Consider the following 23,567-nt stretch of genomic DNA (forward strand, 5'->3'; position numbering starts at 1 on the left):
CTTCTTCTTCTTCTTCTTCTTCTTCTTCTTCTTCTTCTTCTTCTTCTTCTTCTTCTTCTTCTTCTTCTTCTTCTTCTGTCACATTCCAATAGAGAGAAGTTCCCTGTGGATGGGCTCCAGCACACGTCCAAAAGCTCAGAAGATTTAACCTCTCCTCCCAGTGACCGACCAAGACTGAATAAAGGAAACTGCTTAGAAGAGTTTCACTGTGTCTTTCTTGGTTTTCGAAGCCTGACAATGGAATCCCTTTCCTTGAAAGATGGGCATTTGAGTTTCCCAGATGTATTCTAATCTCCTCCCTGAATGTTAAATTTGTTTTTTTGTGCCAGTGTAAGCCTCACTTTGGAATGATGGAAGCACTCTGTCCAGGAGCAAGCATCCCATTTTGAAACTGGGATGCTTGAAAACAAAACAATTAAGTTCTCACAAAATCATGACCCTATATTCAATTTCGCTGTTTGGAGAATGTGAGGTTTCACCCCTCCAAGTCTCTCTTATCTACTCTCTGAATCCAAATGTTGCTCCTGGGTTTCTAGGGTTAGAAAGGACAGTTGTATTACCAATATTAATGTGGACTTCAACTCCCCTGCGTGGTGCTTTGCCTGGTAGAAGGGCAGAGTTCACGTGCTTTAAAAACAAGGTAGTGTGATGGGATGAATGACATTATCTTAATTGCAAAATTGGCTATTTTTTTTTAGACATCAAATAATTAGTCAGCTCGAGGATTGCTAGCATACTGATTCTTCTGTGTCAACACAATGGTCCTGCTCTGTAGGAGAAGAGATAGAGTAACTGTGTTCCATTATCAATAGATGGTATAAGGACTCCAGCCTTGGACTAGAAGTCCTCCAAACGTCCCTTCTAGCCCTATGAGTCTATGATTCTGTGATTTTATAATTCAGGTGATGAGGGAGACCCAGTCTGTTAATGTGATTAATAATTCTGTAGTGGAACCACTGGCTGAGGGAGACGGAGCCCACACAGGGGAAGTTCAAAAACATTCCTCAAAAACCTTTGAGTCCATTCAGGAGAGGAAATATTTGAGGTCAAACCCTTAGATCTATATTTGCTGTTTCCCAAAGGAAGACAGACAGTCTGGTGAGATCAACAACAAAGAAACCTATATAGAAATAGAGCCCTCTTAAGGCCAGATGGATGGCACATAAATGTAATAAATAATAATAATGAATATTTAGTCCATTCTTGGAGTGTTCTGCTTGCTTGCGCCTGACAAATTCAGAGTGGTTGGGAAGAATTAACCCATTGATACCAATTGGAATTCTCAATTTTTTTTGCAATTTTACAATGTTTTATATATTTTTTTAAAAAAATAACCTTAAATTGTTCTGCTTTAAATGCTTAATTGTATTAAATTGTACATTGCCCAGAGCGCCTCTCTTGAGAGAGAGGTGGTGGTGGTGGTGAAGTGTGATAGATAAACAAACAAACAAACATCAACTATGATACGTATCTAAACTTCCTATTCGTATTAGTCTAAATCAGAGATCTCGAAAGAAATACATTTTAGCACATCTGGGTTCTCGTCACTTGCAGCATAAAAGGATTTTGATTCAACATGTCATTGCATTTCTGGATGAGAGTGTAATGCTGCCAACGTAATGATTTCTGCTGTGATTGTCACTGCGTTTTTGTCAGCTTGGAATGTACAAGTTTCCAAAACAGCAGGGTTGTGCATGCAGCTCTCATCAACCAAAGTTGGATATAATAATAAATCACAGTACAATCATTTTGTCTGGAGCTTACCATGGATCCTATATTACCCATTTCTGGGTTATTGTTCCATGGAGATCAAACTATTGTGGCATGTTTTAAGGATAGTTTGAAAAATCCCTGGCTCACCATTATGTGGGAACGCAACCAAGAGCTAAATGAAGTTAGGAAAATATTTCCCAATACTAAAAATATTTAAAGAGTGGAACATAGTGATGGACAACCCTCTTCTTTGGAGCTGCTCAAGTGGGCTAGAGACAACTTGATTTGAAGGTTGTATTCAATGGTGACAATGGTTTTTTTTCCAACTTTGACTCCATAAAGTAGTATTTCTTAACCTTGGCAACTTTAACCTGGCTTGTTGGGGAATTCTGGGAGTTGAAGTCCACACATCTTAAGGTTGCCAAGGCGGAGAAACACTGCAATAAAGTATCAAACAGGATATCACTACAATTCAATTATATATTCCGAGAACTGTTCCCTGGTGGCTATATATTTTTGGAAGAAAATATTAGAGTATTTAAGAAGAGACTAGACATTCACCTGTCTGAGATGGTATAGGTTCTCCTGCTTGAGCAGGGGGCTGGACTAGAAGACCTCCAAGGTCCCTTCTATTCTATTCTATTCTATTCTATTCTATTCTAATGCTTTTGTCAATCATAACAATATTGACAGTTGAAGGTCACCTCACTTTTTCATCCTGTCATAATGACATCTGCATTAATGTCCATGGAGATTCTCAATCTTCCAGGTCATCATTGTCCCAAAGGTGCTTTCAAAAAGGCATCTGGACTTCCTTGGTTTTTTTCCCTTGAAAATCTTTCGCTTCTCATCCAAGAAGCTTCTTCAGTTCAGAACTGAAGAAGCTTCTTGGATGAAAAGTGAAACGTTTTTAAGGGGAGGAAAAACCCAAGAAAGTCCAGGTGCCTTTTAGAAAGCACCTTTGGGATAATTTGCATTTAATCAGAATAGAGCTGAAAGCGACCTTGGAGGTCTACTAGTCCAACCCCCTGCTCAAGCAAGATACAATTTGAGACAAGTGCCTATCCAGTCTCTTCTTAAAAGCCTCCAATGATGAAGCGCCCACAACCTCTGGAGGCAAACTGTTCCACTGGTTTAATTGCTCTCACTGTTAGGAAGTTTCTCCTTAATTCCAGGTTGCTTCTCTTCTTGATTAGTTTCCAACCATTGTTTCTTGTCCTGCCCTCTGGTGCTTTGGTGAATAGTTTGACCCCCTCTTCTTTATGGCAGCCTCTCAAATACTGGAATACTGCTCTCATCTCATCCCTAGTCTTTCTTTATTTTGACTAGCTAGCTCAGTGGTTCTCAACCTGTGGGTCGGGACCCCATTTGGGGTTGATCGACCATTTCACGGGGGTCACCAAGCAAGGCTGTCCGCCATTTTTTTTTTGTCTGCCATTTTTTTTGTCCGCCATTTTTTCCCCTTTTCCGGTGGGTGCCTTACCTCCCTTGGGCTGAGCCAGCTGGTGGTCAGCCTGCTCCGTCTCTGCCGCTTGCCAGCTACGCCTCGGCCGGCGCAGGGGGCGGAACCACGCATGTGCGGCGCTCCCGGGCAGTGAAAGTCCTCGACTTACGACTGGTTTAGTCCTCAACTTACGACCAGTTTAGTCCTCGACTTACGACCGGTTTAGTCCTCGACTTACGACCAGTTGGGGTCACGGCATTAAAAAGGTTGAGAACCACTGAGCTAGTCATTGCAGATTTGCATGGTCGACATTGTTTTCTTCCTATTCTTCAGGTGATGGTGGATACGCTAAAGACGCCAAGCTCAAAGCTCCATCTTCCCTTGCCGTGTCTCCTGATGGCACTTTGTACATCGCTGACCTTGGGAACATCCGCATCCGTGCTGTTAGCCAAAATAAGCCTCATCTCAATGATGCCAATATTTATGAGATAGCCTCTCCAGCTGACCAAGAACTGTATCAATTCACGAACAATGGAACTCACTTGCACACCCTCAATCTGATCACGAGAGACTTTCTGTATAACTTCACATATAACGGGGAAGGTGAACTTGGCACCGTTACCAGCAACAACGGTCACTCTGTACATATACGAAGGGATGCCAGTGGCTTACCTCTCTGGATGGTGATGCCTGGAGGGCAGGTATACTGGTTGACCATCAGTAGCAATGGCATTCTCAAAAGAGTTTATGCTCAGGGCTACAATTTAGCCCTAATGACCTATCCTGGCACCACTGGACTTCTTGCCACCAAAAGCAACGAGTATGGATGGACAACAGTTTATGAGTAAGTAAACACTTAAGCATTTTTACCAAACCATTGAAAAACAACTGCTTAGCCTAGAAAATTATTTTCCCCTCATTCCACTATCAAAAATCCATCTTGTCCATAGTTTGCAAGGTACGTGATATCATGTATTAGAGCCGTTTTGTTTCTTCCCTATAAAATGTTTCACTTTTCATCCAACAAAAATTGGGGTTTAAAGAAACGTGGTGGTGCAGTGGTTAGGATGCGGTATTGCAGGCTGACTCTGCCAACTGTGAGGAGTTCGATCCTGACCAGCTCAAGGTTAACTCAGCCTTCCATCCTTCTGAGGTTGGTAAAATGAGGACCCAGATTGTTGGGGGCGAAATGCTGACTCTGTAAACCGCTTAGAAAGGTCTGTAAAGCGCTATGAAGCGGTATATAAGTCTAAGTGTTATTGCTATTAATGTATTAATTCAGAAATCTTAAAACACCTTGACTGGGTTTATTAGTCACATTCAACCTTGCGGAGGAATTAATCCATTCCAAAAAGTTGATTTCATTGGGATTAGGTGCGCCTGCACACCTTATCAAAAACCTCAGTTTTATGTCAGATATACAATGCAATAGTTACTTGTTCATTTATTTATAAGATCTATATGGCCCCCAATCAGCTATATATTTGTATCAGGAAATGCAACTGTTATTTATTTATTTATGTATGCATTTATTTATTTATAAGATTTATATAGATACCCATTTTATACAATGTAATCCTGGGCAGTGCACAGCAAACACAAATAATATATGAGTCTAAATAGACTAAATAGACTTTTTATCAAATAGTCTGTCGAAGCCAATTTTGCTGACTGCTTACACCAGGGGTAGGCAACCTTGGCTCTTTTATGACTCGTGGACTTCAGCTCCCAGGATTCCTGAGCCAGCCATGCTGAGGGGAAAGGGAGAGGTTTCCAAGCTGAGCCATGCTGGCTCAGGAATTCTGGGAGTTGAAGTCCACGAGTCATAAAAGAGCCAAGGTTGCCTACCCCTGGCTTACACCCATCATATTCTTCTCATGGATAGAAGAGGTAGGAGAAAGCCAAAATAGCAAAATCAATGGGAGGGATCAGTTTGGTTACAAAAGGGCATATTAATTTATAGTTTGTGCTTTACATTTTATTTATTTTAAAATCTTGCCCTCAAGGTGCAAGACGATGAGGAATGATTGCTCAATTTTTTAAAAAAGAGCTAACAGAACATTGGAAATGATTAGACCAAACCTATTCAGTGAAATCTGTTGCTGAGGCTGAATTTTAATTTAGGTACCAGTAGAAAAGAATATCTGTAGCTCAGGGCTGAACTGTGGAACTTCCAACCCCAGTTGTTGTTGTTGTTAGTTGTGAAGTCATGTCCGACCCATCGTGACCCCATGGACAACATTCCTCCAGGCCTTCCTGTCCTCTACCATCTTCTGGAGTCCATTTAAGCTCACGCCTATTGCTTCAGTGACTCCATCCAGCCACCTCATTCTCTGTCGTCCTCTTCTTCTCTTGCCCTCCATCTTTCCCAGCATTAGGCTCTTCTCCAGTGAGTCCTTCCTTCTCATTAGGTGGCCAAAGTACTTGAGTTTCAACTTCAGGATCTGGCCTTCTAAAGAGCAGTCGGGGTTGATCTCTTCTAGGACTGACCGGTTTGAATGCCTTGAAATCACATTCCCCAATAATCTACTTTGGCGGCCTTTCTAACAGAAGCTTCAGCCCGGCCAAAACTCAAGCAGCAATGACCTTGGTTCCCACAGGACAATTTATTGTTTTGTCTAAACTTAAAAGTGCACATCCCCCCTCCCAGTTCTGCGGCAACTGAAAACGAAGTGGAAATGGTTTCAGCCAGATTTGTTTGCAGCGTTGACACATATTCAGCAGCACGGCTTGGACAGCCTCTGACTCAAAGGGACTCATCTCTTCACGGATAAATGAGCGCAGAGCTGGGAAGGGAATTGCACGGAATTGCCTGGTCTACCTTCTGGCCTTGTTATCAAGGTATCAGCTCTTCTGATCAGCTCCTGGTAGACCAGCAAATACTTGAATCCCCGGTGAAAAAAGCAGCTTCGGCAGCCTGGCTTTAAACCAACAGGATACGAGGGGAGGGGGGAAATCTGAACAGCTGGAAATGGACAGCTGGATTTCCCATCAGGAGGCACAGAAGAGCTGTCATCACTTCTCCACCAGTGCTGTGAAGCCTTAGCTAGAAGACATAAACCATGCCAGTAGCACACCCTAGACGTGTAGATCTGATGGGTCCACAAGGCTGCAATTCATAAACCTGGACACTCCTGCTCCTGGGCATTGTCTAAAACCCTCAATATGTTTCTCACAGCATTTTGAACTCTCAGCCATTCAAGATAGGAAACGTTAAACATTTCAGTGAGAAGAATCCGTTTTTCTTTTAAATTCCCTTTTTCTTAGTACAGAGCGGCCTCTTGTGGCATCTCTGAGTTACATCAAACTCAGGCTGGAAAACCAAAGCTTCCTGTGCGGTTATTTGGTAGTTGTAAATTCACCATCATTATTTTTGAATTACCTTTATGTACGTGGTTGCCTCCTCCCCAATGGGCTACGCAAGTTGGCTTATAAAACAAGGCAGAAGAAGTGCCAATAAAACCTTGAAAGTTGCAACAAGGGTGTGTTAAATCTAAAATGAGTTAGCCCACGATGAGAAAGGACTCTTTAAAAAAAACAAAAAAATCTTAAAAGTACAGTTCTCTGTACTTTCAACCGAATGCGGCCCCTGGAACCCTGTGATCTTATTTACGAACAGAGGTGCCGGGGATGAAAAGTCTCTTGAGCCAAACAGTGTCGCACACATTTCCCGAAAGCAAAGAGGGTCACTAAATGAACTGTTGTAAGTTGAGGACTACCTGTATTGCTGTGGCTTTTAACATTGTCATGATTACATAATAATAATAATAATAATAATAATAATAATAATAATAATAATAATAATAATAATAATAATAATAATAATAATAATAATAATAATAATAATAATAATAGTAATAGTAATGTTGTGAATGAAAGGACATGAGCCAGCTCTTTGGAGAAGGAAAGTTTATTTGTGCAGGTTCAGAGGGCTACACAAAGCCAAAAACAAGATCTGAACCCCGAGGTGTGTTCAGAGTGCACATATATAGTTTCATACAACGTATGCATTTCCTGACCCTTCTGGATCCCATATATGGTAATATGTTAAACATTGTGATCTCAGCATTCCTGATAGTATGGAAAAATACCAGACAGTTGAACATTGACACAGAGATAAAAATAGGGAATTGGCTACTAAGCAAAGCAAAAACAGGATATGGCTTAAACAGTCAAGGACAGTGGGAGAGAGCATTATCTCTAGACTCAGCAATTTCTGGAATGCTCTCTGACCCACCACCTCAGTAATAGTAATAATAGTAAAGTTGGAAGGGACCTTGGGGGTCATCTAGTCCAACCCCCTGCTCAGGCAGGAAACCCTACACCATTTTTATAAGCATCTAAGAAAAAAAATCCTGAAAGTTTCCTTTGGAAAAACCTTTCTCTGGCTACAAAGAAATATAAAATTAAGCTGGGATGCTAGGGAGGACACTGGGGCTGAAATAAAAGCCTTGTTTTCCAAAAGTGTTGGTTTTTGCAGTTGGCTCCACCAGCTGTGAAAAGCCTCCACAGGGCGACTCTTTTCCTGGGAATGCAGAGTGACTTCTTAATCACTGTCAAGAGTAGCCATTCTACGTATGGGGCGCATGTTTGACCCAGCTCTTCAGCCAAAACAGGATCCCGAAGCAGCTTGTAATGTCTTTTGGAAAGCAAAAGGCTTTATTATTGCAGGCAGCAGGCAGCTGAAAACAGCAGGTAAGTAAGTGGAAATGCTATGAGTTCACTCTGGGCTAGCCAATCCAGACTCTCCTGATAGCTAGGGAAAGAATGGGTTGCTTTTGAGCAAAATTACCACTGGATGGCTCTCAAAAAGAGAACAAATGCTGATTCATACCAGAATCTTGTTTGTCTGTCTGTCTCTATCCTCTATTCCTCTGTCGATGAACATAATAAAATGTTCTTGATATGGGTACACCTCCCTTCTTCTATTCTTCTTCCCTTCCTTCTATTTTTCCTTCCTTCTTTCCTTCCTTCCCTCCTTCCTTACTCCGTCCCTCCCTCTCTCTCTCTCCCTCTTTTTTTCTTTCTTTCTTTTTTCTTTTTTTCTTTCTATTTTTCCTTCCTTCCTTTCATCTTCTCTTCCTTCTTTCTATTCTTGCTTACTTAATTCTTCCCCGTCTCTTTCATCTATTCCTCTTACCTTCCTTCTTTCTATTTTCTCATTCTTTCCTTCCTCCCTCCCTCCTTCCATCCATTCCTCTTCCCTCCTTTCTATTTTTCTTTCTTTCCTTCCTTCCTTCCTTCCTTCCTTCCTTCCTTCCTTCTATACTTCATTTACCCGTGTTCTTTTTATTTTCCTAGGTATGATTCCGATGGTCATTTAACCAATGCAACTTTTCCCACTGGGGAAGTTAGCAGTTTCCATAGTGATATTGAAAAACTGATGAGAATAGAAATTGACGCTTCAAATAGGGAAAATGTGATTACAGCAACTAACTTTTCAGCTACCTCAACTATTTATACTTTAAAACAAGGTAGGCAAAATGCATCCTGGTTGTTGTTGTTTTTTCCGTGTTTGATCTCATAGTTTTAACATTCTTCTGAATGTATTTTTCAAAGGCCTACACCAAAGCGAGGTAGCTCATTATATTGGCTCCTACAGGTTACTCAAAAGATCTGATCAAGCAAGTTCTGAATAATGAGATGACAACTATAAGAAGCCTTGAGATCAGAAGCTGGGGTTTTTTTCCTTTACACAATGAGCATAATCCAGTCAACTTATTCTCTCCAGTGGGAGAGACAGAACGAAGTTGTGTATCACTAAAACTGGCCTCCTTGGAAACTAACTGTGATGACGTCATTTTTAAAACAAGAGACAGAGAACGTTATGGACCATCAGCCTGTTCTTTGTCCCAGATAAACCGAACAAGAGAAAGAATAATAAATTTATGAACAGCAATAGAATACAGAAGTAGGTCATAGGGTAGCTGTAATGTAATATCATTGAATGCCACAAACGTAACCTAATACCAAACCCAGAGACTATATTTTAACTTGGTTGGAGCCAACTAATACGGGGTAATTCAATAAACCATGTTTAAACCATTCTTGGCTTAGCATTTGAACCACCGCACCGATTGGGACTCGCTTGGCATTTGCTGACTGCTTTGCATTTTCTCTTATGAAATATAGCTTTACCGTTGTCAGACCCCACACAGCTGCCAAGATCCAATAAGCCAGGATCCCATAAACTTTGGTGAAGTGCCCTTTAATGATAAACTAGGGGATTTCCAAGCCTGCCTGCCTTGCTTATTTTATTCACTTGCTTATTTATTATTTATTTATGGGCTTTGTCGACTGCCATAGGACTCTAGGTGGCTACATAATTTACACGTAGAACCCGATGCAAGTCACTATAATAATTAATTAGAACAGTAATGTAATTAAATCTCAGCTTAAATGAAGGCTAAAAGTAATAAGCTAAATGTCTTGAACATAGCAACACTGCTTATAATTAATCCCCAAAGGCTTTCGGCATCAGCCATGTTTCAGCATCCTTGCCTTAGGGAGCAATTATTCTAAAGTATGAGCTGCTTCAGAGAATGCCCATCACTGGTGCTCCATACTTTCTGACTCTTAACTAGCTGGTACTATCTAGTTCTTCGAGTAGGACAGTGAGAAACTATTGTAGAAAGTCAGCTCCTAAGATAGCAGATCCTGGCCCTTTTGTAGCTCGTGTCCAACATCTTGAACCGCACTTACAAACCTACTTATAGCGCATTATCATGGCAGTATCTTGACTAACCACTAAGCATACCTCCAGATGCATTTCTGGACCACCTGAAATTTCTGGGTGGTCTTCAAGCACAAACCCATGGACAGCAAGTTACAATAATTTGTGCTAGAGATACGATAGTAAGGAAGGTAGCCTTGATGGAAACACGCAAGAACATCCAAAACAAAAGGGGCTGAAAAAAGAGGAGGAAAGTTGCAAAACTGACAGATTGTGATCCATATTTGTTTACGATATCACCAGAAGATACTCTTCAGCTATTCTGGTGTTATAATAGTTGCATTTAGTTATTTAAGAAAACAGTAACATAGCTTTTATTTCAGCTGCACATAAAAGCCAGAGATTTGGGGGGGGGGTCACCCTCAAAGAGGGAGAGAAAGATTTCCAGATGCTAGAGAAAGTATTATTTTATTACAACCCAATGCATTTCAAATATAAATATTTCCCTGGGGCTTAGAATATAAAGAGAAAGACAATAAACAGAAAGACAAAAAAAAAACAATATAAAAGTTAGAAGCTCTTTTATTTGGGTGGGGGGAAATGTTTTGCAGTAATTATTCCACACTTCAGCTCATCTCTGTCATGCTAGTCAATTTTAGTCACATAATAAAATTAAGAACAAATTCCATATGCTAATAAACTCAATTGTCACAGGATAAAAAAATTGTGGAATAAAATCTTAGCAAATGCCTAATTATAGCCAAGCAACATGGTGTAGATATTTTTTTTTTTAAAAAAAAAACTTGTTTACCAAACATTGATAACTATGCTTTGTTTTTCCAAAAGTTCTCAAATGGATTTTTTCCATACAAGAGTCAGAGTTTTAAATCCTGTGGAAGCTTCATGCCTTCGGGTGCTGCTTTTAATGAGCCAGATTGTGAATTTTAAAAAAGCAATATTTGAAGCAAGGATGGAGAATTTCTTTTCTCCTGCACTTCAGGGTGCAATTGCTGCAGGGTTACAGTTCCCCATTCTGGACTAAAAAAATATATGTTTGCACTTTAGCAGCAATTCTAGAGTACAGATTATTTTTTACAACTGGGGATGACAATTTATTTCCTCTTTAAGATCATAAGTTTCTTTTTCAACTTCCCAGTCTAAGCAAAATTATTTAACGGATATTCTTTGTTTGCAAAAAAAAATGCAGATGTTTGCAAAAAACTAATTTTGCCTCTATATTTTTAAGAGATACAATGCTCATTACAATAAAGTTTTGTGTGGATATGTAAAGTAGAATCCTTATGTGTGGGGAGTCAAAATCTGCAGTATAGCAGGCATGGGATCACAGTCCAACCCTGCCCCTTTTATATGTGTGTCAATATCACACCTTAATAAAACAGATTGCAATCCTATACTCACCATTCTGCAGATTTCTTCCACAATCTTTTTTCTAGACATTAACACAGAGACCCATATACAGATGCCTATATCTGTATATGTGCGGTCAGGATGTCTGTTACATCCAAATGTCTGTTAAATCCAAATGTCTGTTAAATCCAAATGTATAAATGATATCACTTGTATAATTGCACAGTAAATTACTGCAGTAATTGCAGTAAAACTTTAATTTAGCTTAATTTAAATTGGGGTGGAGTCAGAATGAAAGTTACTTCTATCTTCAATTTGCTATATTGAAATCCATTAAACGGAAGAATTGTTATATCTACATGTCTACTTCCATATATCTGTATCTATTCAAAGTTTGGCTTCTCTCCAAAACACATTGAGTGGTAATCAAACTATATTTTCAATAGTGCTGGGAATTCTTCGCTTTTCAGTGCTATTAGTTCCATATCTTCCTTCAGTGTTACTCCGGGAAATTCTTTTCTTTGATATGGAGAATAATGTTAAGAAGCCTATATTGGGATTTGAACGCAGATGTTTCCAGTTGTGGAACTACTGCAAATATCATTCTAAGACTAGACCAGTGGCTCCCAACCTTTTCTATACCCCGCACCCCTAGAACACTTCTGATATATTCTCGCACCCCTTACAAAAGTTCGAAATAACAGCAACGAATTATGCACATGCGCTATAATTTTGAAAACTCAAGTTTTCGCGCCCCCTAGAATGTCGTCTCGAATACCCCCGGTTGGGAACCCCTGGACTAGATAAATAAATCCTTTGCACACACAACTATACACTCATCAAGATGAATAGCTGAGCTCCTTCTCCTCTTCTCTGTTTTGTGTGATGACAGACAACATTCAGAATATTTATCGGGTCAGTCCAGATGGATCCCTCCGAGTCACCTTTGCCAGTGGAATGGAGCTGACGCTGAATGCTGAGACACACATCCTGGCTGGTGTGGTCAACCCTACCTTAGGAAAATGTAATATCTCCTTACCTGGAGAGCATAACTCCAACCTTATCGAGTGGAGGCAAAGGAAGGAACAAACTAAAGGCAATATTTCCACTTTTGAAAGAAGGTTACGGGTAAGTTTTTCCACTGAAGAGACCTATATTTCTGGCTCAATACTGCAAATCGTCCAGTGTCAATTTTGGCTTTGTCAGTGTCAAAATTGGCATTGTCAATTTTGGCTTTGTGTCTGTTTCAAAGTAAGAGCCAGTTTCGTGTGTTGGTTAAGGTACCAGGCTAAAATTAATCCTGCCAGAGGCACAAAGCTAGCTGGGTTATTTGGGGCCAGTCATTGTCTCCCAGCCCCAAAAATGATGCAATGGCAAACCACTTTCAAGATTTTGCTGAAAAACAGCAAGGACTGGTACAGGCAATTTCCAGAAGTCAAAAACTGACTTCAAGGGACACACACACATATTTCAAAGCAACAGGTGACATTCTTATAAAACTAAATTTTGAGGGGGGGGTAGTAGACACTTAGAAATATTGGCAATGAATTATCAGCCCTCTCACAAAATGGTTGCCTTGGTGAACACTTGACTTTTTACGAACTGGAGGAGGGAGTATCCATCTAGAAATTTTTCAAAGATGCCTAACTTAATAAGAAATAAAGTTATTTCTGTGACCATGGATGGGAACAGCACACTGCAACATCAAGAGAAAAATAATAGCAAGGGGAAAAAAGGCAACAGGCGTAAGGGGAGGTATGACATTTAAAGAAATTAAATGAGACTAAAACCTGTGCTATAATTTAGAGCATAAAGAGTTTTTTTTAGTTTAAAAGAGAACCTAGCAAAATAACAAACTGCTAATACAAGTAATCCTGGCTTAATGGCTGATCGCTGAAAGACCATTCAACTTACAACTGACACCCCCCCCAAAAAAAAAAATTACTTATGACTCCTCCTTGAAGTTTTCTTTCGTTAAAACAGTCAGTTTAGCCATCTCTGCTAATTCCATCATCAGCTTTTGTAGTCATTCGTCTATGGTGGGAATCGAAACATCCTTCCATTTTTGTGCATAGAGCAGTCTTCTCCTTGATCCTGCCTGCCGGAATTCCTTAGCAGATGGGATCCGTAGCAGGCCTCTTCCGCTGGCACGAGTAAAGCAGGCAATTCCCATTGGGGAGAGATAACTCCCCAGATCCCCTACCCATTTGCTAAAGAGAAATAGATAGGAACTCTCCCTGAACATCTGGGCAGAGAAATAAAGAGAGCTATGAAAGAAAAGAAAGAAAGAAAGAAAGAAAGAAAGAAAGAAAGAAAGAAAGAAAGAAAGAAAGAAAGAAAGAAAGAAAGAAAGAAAGAAAGAGAAGGAAAAGGAAGGAAGAGAAAGAAAGAAAGAAAGAAAGAAAGAAAGAAAGAAAGAAAGAAAGAAAGAAAGAAAGAAAGAAAGAGGAGAGAAAGAGAGAGAGAAAGAAAGAAAAAAGAAAAAGAAAGAAAGGAAAAGGAAGAAAGGAAGGAAAGAGAAAGAAAGAGAGAGAAAGAAAGAAAGAAAGAAAGAAAGAGAAGGAAAAGAAAGGAAGAGAAAGAAAGAAAGAAAGAAAGAAAGAAAGAAGGAAAAGGAAGGAAGAGAAGGAAAGAGAAGGGAGGGAGGGAGGGAAAGAAAGAGAAAGAAAAAAGAAAGAAAGAAAGAAAGAAAGAAAGAAGAGAAGGAAAAGGAAGAAAGGAAGGAAGGAAAAAGAAAGAAAGGAAGAAAAAGAAAGAAGGAAGAGAGAGAGAGAGAGAGAAAGAAAGAAAGAAAGAAAGAAAGAAAGAAAGAAAGAAAGAAAGAAAGAAAGAAAGAAAGAAAGAAAGAAAGAAAGAAAGAAAGACCTTTATTGTGATCTTTTATTGTGGGCACATTGGCACACATTAAAAATGAAATTTTGTTGCTTGCTCTCAAAAGTGTACACATACATAACACACATTTAAACATGCTATATACAACATACGTATAAACCTGCAACCTTACATATAAATAACACATAAATATTAATCACTGTCCATCTTGAATTCATAGCGGAAAGAGGAAGCTTTAGAGTTCATAAGATTAATACTGTAAGCAGTGGATAAGGGGCAGAGACCATGTTTTGCATACCATAAAGACTGCCAAACAGTCAAGAAGGAAATCCTGGCGTTTGGCTGTGGTTCAGACTTTACTTCAAGCCAATAAACAACTCATCTCTCCTTCGAGATGGGATTTTGCCTGTCTTAGGAGTTCATTTCCAAAGCCACTTTGGTCTCTCCAGTCCTGCATTTACACAAAATGATCCGCTGTCATTGTATCTGATTGGCCTTTATGGCTTTCATTCAACAAGAGTATTAACAGATCCCTGTGGCAGGTGAGTCAATACTTTTTTTTTTCCCCTCAATCTCTTTAATTAACAGACTTGGGTTTAAAACGAAGACGTCAATAAACGTACAGGGTGAAGAAACGCTTTAGGAAATCTGTTTTCAATTTGACAGAACTTACTCCTTGGGGAGGCCTTGATTAACAGGGTGCATTCAAACTAATGATCTCAAAAAAAATGGCCTACAAACAGGGTAATCATTATAGATCTGTCAAATTTGATGGAAAAATGGGAGAACGGAATATTCCAGGGCTTTCTTCAAGCCTCCCACAGCAGACGAACAGCAACCTTGGCTAATCTTGAGAATGCTAAGAGAGGTCAGTTCTGATTAGTATTTGGTTCGAAAGCATCCGGAAACCTCAGAGTTTTAAGATAGATCGAGAAGCCCCCAAAAAGTATTCTGGAAGAAAAAAATAGCAAATCACTTCCATATAATTGTCAACAAAACTAACAGGACATCTCCATGAAGTCATTAGGAGGAGTCAAGCTTGATTTGAGAAAGACGTGATTTGGCTTATTCCATCCCACTCATTTCTTTCACTGAGATTATTGGATTGAGTCTGAGAGAAGACCTGAATTCATCTATCATGTGGAACTATGGTTCCTTTTGACCAGTTTGTGGAGCAAGTCCACAGTTTGTGGAGCAAGTCACAGTTTGTGGAGCAAGTCCACAGTTTGTGGAGCAGGCTTGCTAAACTGTCCGTCATTGTATCCCAGAGGCTAAGTGCACACATAATTTTCAGTGAAAAGCAAACAAATCACATGTATAAAATCTACAAATGCAGCCCTACTATAATGTATACTGTTCATAATAGAGCTTCAAATTTACGATGTTTCTAGGTTAAAGAGTCCTGTTGTGAGCTTGGAATGGCTGTTCCACGTTCTAAGTAGACTGAAAGTGTTGCAAATCATATCAGAAATGTCCCAAACTTGGAATATTGTCGGTAGTGTCAGAACAATGCTGTAATACTTTCAGTAAGACAATAAGAGCTGTTGTAAACTACTGTACAAAGGTTTTAATAGCAGAACTGCTTCAATCATAAGTGCCATGCTATTCTTTTAATGTTTTTTAGGCTCACAACAGAAACTTGTTGTCCATTGATTTTGACCACTTAACAAGAACAGGGAAGATCTATGATGACCATCGCAAGTTCACTCTTCGGATCCTCTATGACCAGGCAGGCCGCCCAATTCTTTGGTCACCCATCAACAAGTACAATGAAGTCAACATCACTTACTCCCATTCTGGATTAGTAACGTACATCCAGAGAGGAACATGGACTGAAAAAATGGAGTATGATCCAAATGGGAAGATTATCTCCAGAACATGGGCAGATGGAAAAATATGGAGCTACACCTATCTAGAAAAGGTTATTAGCTGTTGTAACTGGGGAAGAGTGAGAATGGAATAAGATCATTTTTGAATGTTGATTAAGTCAAATAATGGGGTTGTTCTCTCCTTTTAGAAATACTAATGAAACGATTATTGAAAGGCAGAGAGTAGAGAAGGCTTATTGATCAACATCTTGGTTTAAAATAATCAGGTATCAGGTGATTCTTTAGGATCATGGAGACCTTTTNCCAGTTAGGATTTCCATTAGCCTACAAAACAAGTATGTTGAAATGTCTAAGGAGATTTTCAGTCATCCAGGTCATGGTTGTCCCAAAGGGGCTTTTTCAAAAGGCAACTGGATTTTGTTTTTCTTTTAAGACGTTTCACTTCTCATACAAGAAGCTTCTTCTATTCTGACTGAAGAAGCTTCTTGGGTGAGAAGCGAAACGTCTTCAAGGAGAAAACAAAGTCCAGTTGCCTTTTGAAAAAGCCCCTTTGGGACAGGTATGTTTAAAGCTATGGTTCCACCACATTTGGAGGATCCAGACTGGGATATATGGCCAAATTATTTCCAATTGAAGGAAGTTCTTAGAAGAAGAATACTCTCAACCACATCCAACCTATAAAAAAAAGCCATTGATATCCTGTAATCTTCCCCACTATGATGTCCCCCCATGTTGTCTTGGGAATATGACTACCTTGAGATCTCTTGATATATTTGATGAAAGGTCTTACTTCAGTCTATCCTCTCTAAAAATACATTTGTGTGCCCTCTTGAGGCAAATCCCCTGGCTGAAACTGTGTTTGCAGTGTAGGTATTCCTGACTTGTTTATCCCACCAGCGCCTCTGGAAACGACTTATTTCCTAACGTTCTGGATTTTTTTCTTTCTTTCAGTCTGTGATGCTTCTTCTGCACAGCCAGCGCCGCTACATCTTTGAACATGACCAGTCGGACTACCTACTGTCTGTCACCATGCCAAGCATGGTCCGCCACAGTTTTCAAACCATGCTCTCTGTTGGCTACTATCGCAATCTTTACTCTCCGCCAGACAGCAGTGCCTCCTTCATGCAGGACTTTTCTAGAGATGGACGGCTTTTGCAAACTCTCTACGCAGGAACGGGCCGCCAAGTTCTTTATCAATACACACCACAGTCCAAGCTCTCCGAGATCCTTTACGACACCACACAGGTCTCCTTTACTTACGAAGAATCAACGGGCGTCATTAAAACCATACACTTGATGCATGATGGATTTATTTGCACCATCAGATACAGGCAAACGGGTGGGTTAAGATTAGGTTCCTAGGTTTCACCTGTTCTTGGCAGCTATTCACCACTCTCATGAAGACCTGCCAGCCCTGAGATTCAACTTCTCTTTTATACAAAGACCCTATTTTTGAAGCATCACTTTAAAAAAATACCTTTTGGATAAATCTGTTCTGGATTCCAGAAGGATGTAGCTTATTGGTTATTTGTTAGAGTGACTAAGGCAGGGTAGGCAACCTTGGCTCATTTATGACTCGTGGACTTCAACTCCCAGAATTCCTGAGCCAGCCATGCTGAGGTTTCCAAGCTGAGCCATGCTGGCTCAGGAATTCTGGGAGTTGAAGTCCACGAGTCATAAAAGAGCCAAGATTGCCTACCCCTGGATTAAGGGAACAGATAACATAGTGATAGTCCCTGGTGCATATGGTCCGTAATGTCTTCTGGCATGTGAGGTCTTGGAATAAGCACCTGAAGAATTTTATTTTGTAACGGAATCGGATTGGAAAATTATATTGAAATAAGATTGTATGGTTAAGGCTCGTGTGAATGGTAAAAATGTGTTTTCAATTTGTATTATAGAACTGTCCACATATTTCAGAATTAAAATTCCCAGAATTAAAAATTGTGGCTAGAATTCGGTGTGGCTAGAAGGACATCTGTTGCAATGCATGTCCTGCCTGTCTCACAAAGATTTGGAAGATTTGCTGTCATGGCATTCATCAAATTAGGAATAGGTTTATTTGGTAAGGTTAGATTTAGACTATATAATTGGACCTAAAATACCTTTAAAAAGGAAAAAGAAGATGAAGATTATGGTAGTCTGTTGAATAGATTAGGCTAGTATTGCCTTTTACATGACACAATCATTTCATATATAGTAATATCACAAAAAGATGCTTCCAAATACTGTATATATAAAATTGATAGTTAAATTCTAAATATCTAATTATTTCAAAATCTATAGTGTCCTAACCTGACAAAGGTGCCCACTCTTTGCAAAATGAACAAATGGTTCATTTTTAAAATGGTTTGAAGGACTTGAAAGCTTCCTCACAACTGTGTGGTTTTTAATTAGGCATAATAAAGATACATCTCTATGCTAGTTTTTGAAATCTTTTTCTCCTAATGATTTGCCCTGGTTTCTAACTTGTTCTCAGTTGCCTAAATTTAGGTGTCTCCCCCAGCATTTTTGGGCAGTTTTCTCTTCTTAACGATCCATTTTACCTTTTATCTATAGGGCCACTTATTGGGCGACAGATATTCCGATTCAGTGAAGAAGGTCTCGTGAATGCCAGGTTTGATTACAGCTATAACAACTTTCGGGTAACCAGCATGCAAGCAATGATCAACGAAACACCACTCCCTATTGATCTATACCGCTACGTAGATGTGTCTGGGAAAACAGAACAATTTGGCAAATTCAGCGTGATCAATTATGACTTAAATCAAGTTATCACCACCACCATGATGAAGCATACCAAAATTTTCAGTGCCAATGGCCAAGTGATAGAAGTACAGTATGAAATTCTGAAATTCATTGCCTACTGGATGACTCTTCAATATGACAACATGGGACGTATGGTGATATGTGACATCCGAGTAGGAGTAAATGCCAACATAACAAGGTACTTTTATGAATACGATGCTGATGGACAGCTTCAAACTGTCTCTGTGAATGACAAAACTCAGTGGCGCTACAGCTATGATCTCAATGGAAATATCAACTTACTCAGCCACGGGAACAGTGCACGGCTTACTCCTCTGAGATATGACCTCCGAGACCGCATCACAAGGCTAGGAGATCTTCAGTACAAGGTGGATGAAGATGGCTTTCTTAAACAAAGAGGAAATGACATCTTTGAGTACAGCTCCAATGGTTTCCTGAGCAGAGCTTACAACAGGGTGGCTGGCTGGACAATCCAGTTTTGCTATGATGGCTTGGGACGAAGAGTGGCCAGCAAGTCAAATCTAGGGCAACACTTACAATTCTTTTACGCAGATCTCTCCAATCCAGTAAGAATTACTCACTTGTACAATCACAGCAGTTCAGAAATCACATCCCTTTATTATGACCTTCAAGGACACTTGATAGCTATGGAGTTAAGCAGTGGCGAAGAGTATTATGTGGCATGTGACAACACAGGGACACCCTTAGCTGTCTTCAGCAGCCGAGGCCAAGTGATCAAAGAAATCCTTTACACGCCTTACGGTGAGATCTATCAGGACACTAACCCAGATTTTGAAGTTGTTATCGGTTTTCATGGAGGGCTATATAATTCTTTGACTAAACTGGTACACTTGGGGCAAAGAGATTATGATGTCATTGCTGGACGTTGGACAAGCCCAAACCATCGCATCTGGGAAGAGCTGAAGAATGTCCCTAAGCCATTTAATTTGTATGCATTTGAAAACAATTATCCAGCTGGCAAAATACAAGATGTGGCTAAATATACTACAGGTAAGACATGCCTGAATTTTCAGGCTATTCATTTGGTTCATTTAGTCCTCCCTTTCTTTTCTGCTAAAGGCCTCCTGCAGAATTCATAAAAAGTACAGCACAACCATCAGAGCCCGCCAGCCTAATAATTTAGAAGTCACGATCCCAAAGGAAGAAGAGGTGAAGATGAAAACAAATGTACCTATACTTTCTTAAAAGTTTAAATAGTCGCAATTGTCCTGCTATACTTTTTAATATTTTATCAATGTTACATAATTTAAAAAGGCAAGCAAAGGAAGAAAGGATACAGTGCGAGGAATATTCCATACTTAGCACAGGTTGTGTGACACTTATCATAGTGGAGAGCTGCAGTTATGGCATGGGGGAATAGCCATGGGAGACAGGGAGCAAAGCAGCAGCCAGGGGAACAGATAAGAGGCAGAAGAGCCCACAGCAGTAAAAGGATGTGGAAACGTCTCAGAAGGAAACTTCCCTAGTTTTTTGGGCTGTAAAGGTGAAAGGGAGAAACATACATATTCTGTTAATGTAACTTTACAATAAAGTGGAATTATTTCACCTGGGCGTGTTTCTTGACTGGGCTACGTCGCAAGGCTGATAGTCGCTTCCCACTCTTCCAAACATTTCTAGTCAGATTGTGTTCATATTTTTCTCACTCCCCTTTCCCAGTCAGAAATATTTAGCAGCATTTAATATTTGGGAAAGCTTGTTTCACCACGGTGTTCCCGGCATTCAAGTCTCTTATACCTCTTAATCAAAGGAGATACTTCTTTAATGTTTAGAAATTCTTTGCTTTTATACAGGCATTTAGGCCAATTGAACTCTTCTTGGTTTCCTCGATAGATATCGGGAGTTGGCTTGAACTGTTTGGATTTCAGCTTCACAATGTGCTCCCTGGGTTCCCAAGGCCAGGGATGGGCACTTTGGACACAACGTACGAGCTTTTACAACTTCAAACCAAGACCCAAGAGTGGGATCCTGGAAAGGTAAGTCAAAGACTTCTGAAGGAATTAGCAATGACAATAGGACTTAAACTTACATACCGCTTCACAGTGCTTTACATCCCTCTCTAAGCAGTTTACAGAGTCAGCCTCTTGCCCCCAACAATCTGGGTCCTCATTTTACTGACCTTGGAAGGACAGAAGACTGAGTCAACCTTGAGCCAGTGAGAATCAAACTGTTGGCAGTGGGCAGAATTAGCCTGCAATACTGCATTCTAACCACTGTGCCATCTTGGCTTAATTAGATTAAAGAAGGCTGATGACAACCTATACTAGGAGTGATAATATCGCAACTAGGGGAAGGGATTCGCATGGAGAATACAAATGTGTGTACAAATCATGTAGCGCTGTTTGTAGTCTTATAAAGCCAGAGTATTTCAACAAAGATGGAAAGGACAGTTTTTGCAGTTGTTCTTTCTCTGATGGTGAAAGGGTCTTGGCTGATGTCCCCTTCTATGAGGCGGGTTATTGATGTAGGAGATGACCCAGCTGAGCCTGAGGGAGGGGTCAAATGCGTCATCAGTCATGAGTCCCTGCATGCCCACACAAGAGCTCTAAGTCCAGCCCATCTTGAATTCCTTCTACCCTTATCTACCACCAATTTCTTTTGGCTCTTAGTAGTTCAGATTCTTGTAAAGAGCTTGAGCTTGCAATAAATCTTTATACCCATTTGAACCGCCTGGATCTCTTGATTTCCCTGGCACTTGACAATTGATTAGGGATGGAAATGTGCAAAGATTCTACAAGTGTAGTGTGTGGAATCCAGCAGGACACTGCTTATCTTCCTTCCTTCCTTCCTTCCTTCCTTCCTTCCTTCCTTCCTTCCTTTCTTCCTTCCTTCCTTCCTTCCTTCCTTCCTTCCTTCCTTCCTCTTAAATCTTAATAGCACAACCATCCTAAACATAGTTCCAGTGATCAGAGACACAATCTGTGCTCTCTCACCTGTGAGAAATGTGATATGTTATACTGCCTTTATGAAGAATTCTTTTCTAACCCCAATTCTTCCAACCTAAAATACAGGAGGCAAAAGACTGCTTTGAGTGACAGCAGGGCATTTTCAAATGTTTTAATCACCAAATAAAATTTAAGTCAGGAATGACCACTGACTGTAATTGGAAAGGATCGCTCCTTCTCAAGCATAACTTCACTAAAAACTACAATTCCTGCATTATTTGCAGGAAAGAATTATCTTCAACTGTAAAAAAATGTTCTGTGCAAACCAAGAAGTTCCATATCCAGTCATTAATGTGACTGAGGGGCACTTTTTAAGATCTGCTCTTCAGTTCTGGAAACTCACAAGTATGTCTCAAAGAGTAGACATCTGGAAATGAAGCCTCCGGTGCAGTGTTGTTTTCTCATTTCATCAGTCTTGCAGAATGTGCATCCACATCCACACTCTGAAACTGTTAGTCATGACAACTTTCCTGCACCAATTTTTGGAAATTCCCATGCAGTGCATTCAATAAAAAGTTTGTGTTGTGTTGTGTTGCTTTAATAAACTACATTCACTTTTGATACTGTCCTCTTTCTTTCCTTCCTTCTTCTTCCCTCCCTCCCTCCCTTCCCTTTCCTTCTCTTTCCTCCCTCCCTCCCTCCCTTTCTCCCCTTCTCATTCCCTTCTCTTCCTTTCTTCCTTCCCTACTTCGTTCTTTCCTCCCTCCCTCCCTCCCTTCCCTTCTCTTTTCTTCCTCCCTCCCTCTTTTCTTTTCCTTCTCTTTCCTTCCTCTCTCCCTCCCTCCTTTCCCTTCTCTTTCCTTCCTCCCTCCCTCGCTCCCTCACTTCCTTCCCTTCTCCTTCCTTTCTCTTCTCCTTCCTTCCTTCCTTCCTTCCTTCCTCCCTTCTCAGACTATTCTTGGCATTCAGTGTGAACTACAGAAGCAACTCCGGAACTTTATTTCCTTGGATCAGCTTCCCATGACCCCCAAATACAGCGATGGCCGATGTACACAGAAGGTAAAGCAACCCCAATTTGCTGCAGTTCCTTCGGTCTTTGGGAAGGGCATCAAATTCGCAATTAAGGATGGACTGGTAACAGCAGACATTATCGGCGTAGCCAATGAGGACAGCCGACGCATCGCTGCCATCCTCAACGGTGCTCATTACCTCGAGAACCTCCATTTCACCATCGATGGACGAGACACCCACTATTTCATCAAGCTTGGGTCTTTGGAAGAAGACCTTTCTCTCATAGGCAACACTGGGGGACGGCGGATCTTGGAGAACGGGGTCAACGTCACGGTGTCCCAAATGACTTCCGTCATCAACGGGAGGACAAGACGATTTGCAGACATCCAACTTCAGCATGGTTTTTTGTGCTTTAACATTCGATATGGGACGACCATCGAAGAAGAGAAGAACCATGTTTTGGAGATCGCCCGGCAAAGAGCTGTGCTACAAGCTTGGACTAAGGAACAAAAGCGACTGCAAGATGGTGAAGAAGGTACAAGGGTTTGGACAGAAGGGGAGAAGCAGCAGCTTTTGAGCACTGGGAAAGTGCAGGGTTATGACGGATATTTTGTCTTATCTGTGGAGCAGTATCTAGAACTCGCAGACAGTGCCAACAATATTCACTTTATGAGACAGAGTGAAATAGGCAGAAGGTAACAGACATACAAGCAACATGTTTTCTGCCTTCACATCACCAAAGACTGCCTGTTTTTAAATGAAGATGTTAAGTAACAGTTTATTGTATTGGTTTTTCTAGATCAGAACTCTGTGTATATATAAATATAGAGGGGGGAAAAACATATCCTACTGCCTTTAAATGTGACAGAAGATGGTATTTTAATATAGTTTGTTTAAATGCTTTGGGAGATGGCAATGGTTCTTAGTTCTAAGGCGGTTATATTCAGTGTTTGGGTGCAGCGTTCTCAGTGTTGAACTTCAATCGGAGAGAATCCAGATGGGCAAAATATTTAGTATACTGTCTC

At 40.4% G+C, this 23,567-nt stretch overlaps 1 protein-coding gene across 1 annotated transcript in view; it reads left to right on the forward strand.

The window, feature by feature from the left end:
- TENM1 (teneurin transmembrane protein 1) overlaps positions 1–23,241 on the forward strand; it is a 238,034-nt gene extending 214,793 nt beyond the window's left edge. The window contains exons 25-32 of the mRNA XM_015817351.1: positions 3,491–4,001; positions 8,459–8,631; positions 12,091–12,326; positions 15,655–15,951; positions 16,811–17,198; positions 18,419–19,639; positions 20,480–20,622; positions 22,483–23,241. Coding sequence (XP_015672837.1) covers positions 3,491–4,001; positions 8,459–8,631; positions 12,091–12,326; positions 15,655–15,951; positions 16,811–17,198; positions 18,419–19,639; positions 20,480–20,622; positions 22,483–23,241 — 3,728 coding nt within the window. The remainder of the gene's footprint in view (positions 1–3,490; positions 4,002–8,458; positions 8,632–12,090; positions 12,327–15,654; positions 15,952–16,810; positions 17,199–18,418; positions 19,640–20,479; positions 20,623–22,482) is intronic.
- The last annotated feature ends 326 nt before the right edge of the window (positions 23,242–23,567 follow it).

Source organism: Protobothrops mucrosquamatus, unplaced genomic scaffold (assembly GCF_001527695.2).
Source record: "Protobothrops mucrosquamatus isolate PMUCROS unplaced genomic scaffold, P.Mucros_1.0 scaffold578, whole genome shotgun sequence".
Lineage (NCBI taxonomy): Eukaryota > Metazoa > Chordata > Lepidosauria > Squamata > Viperidae > Protobothrops > Protobothrops mucrosquamatus.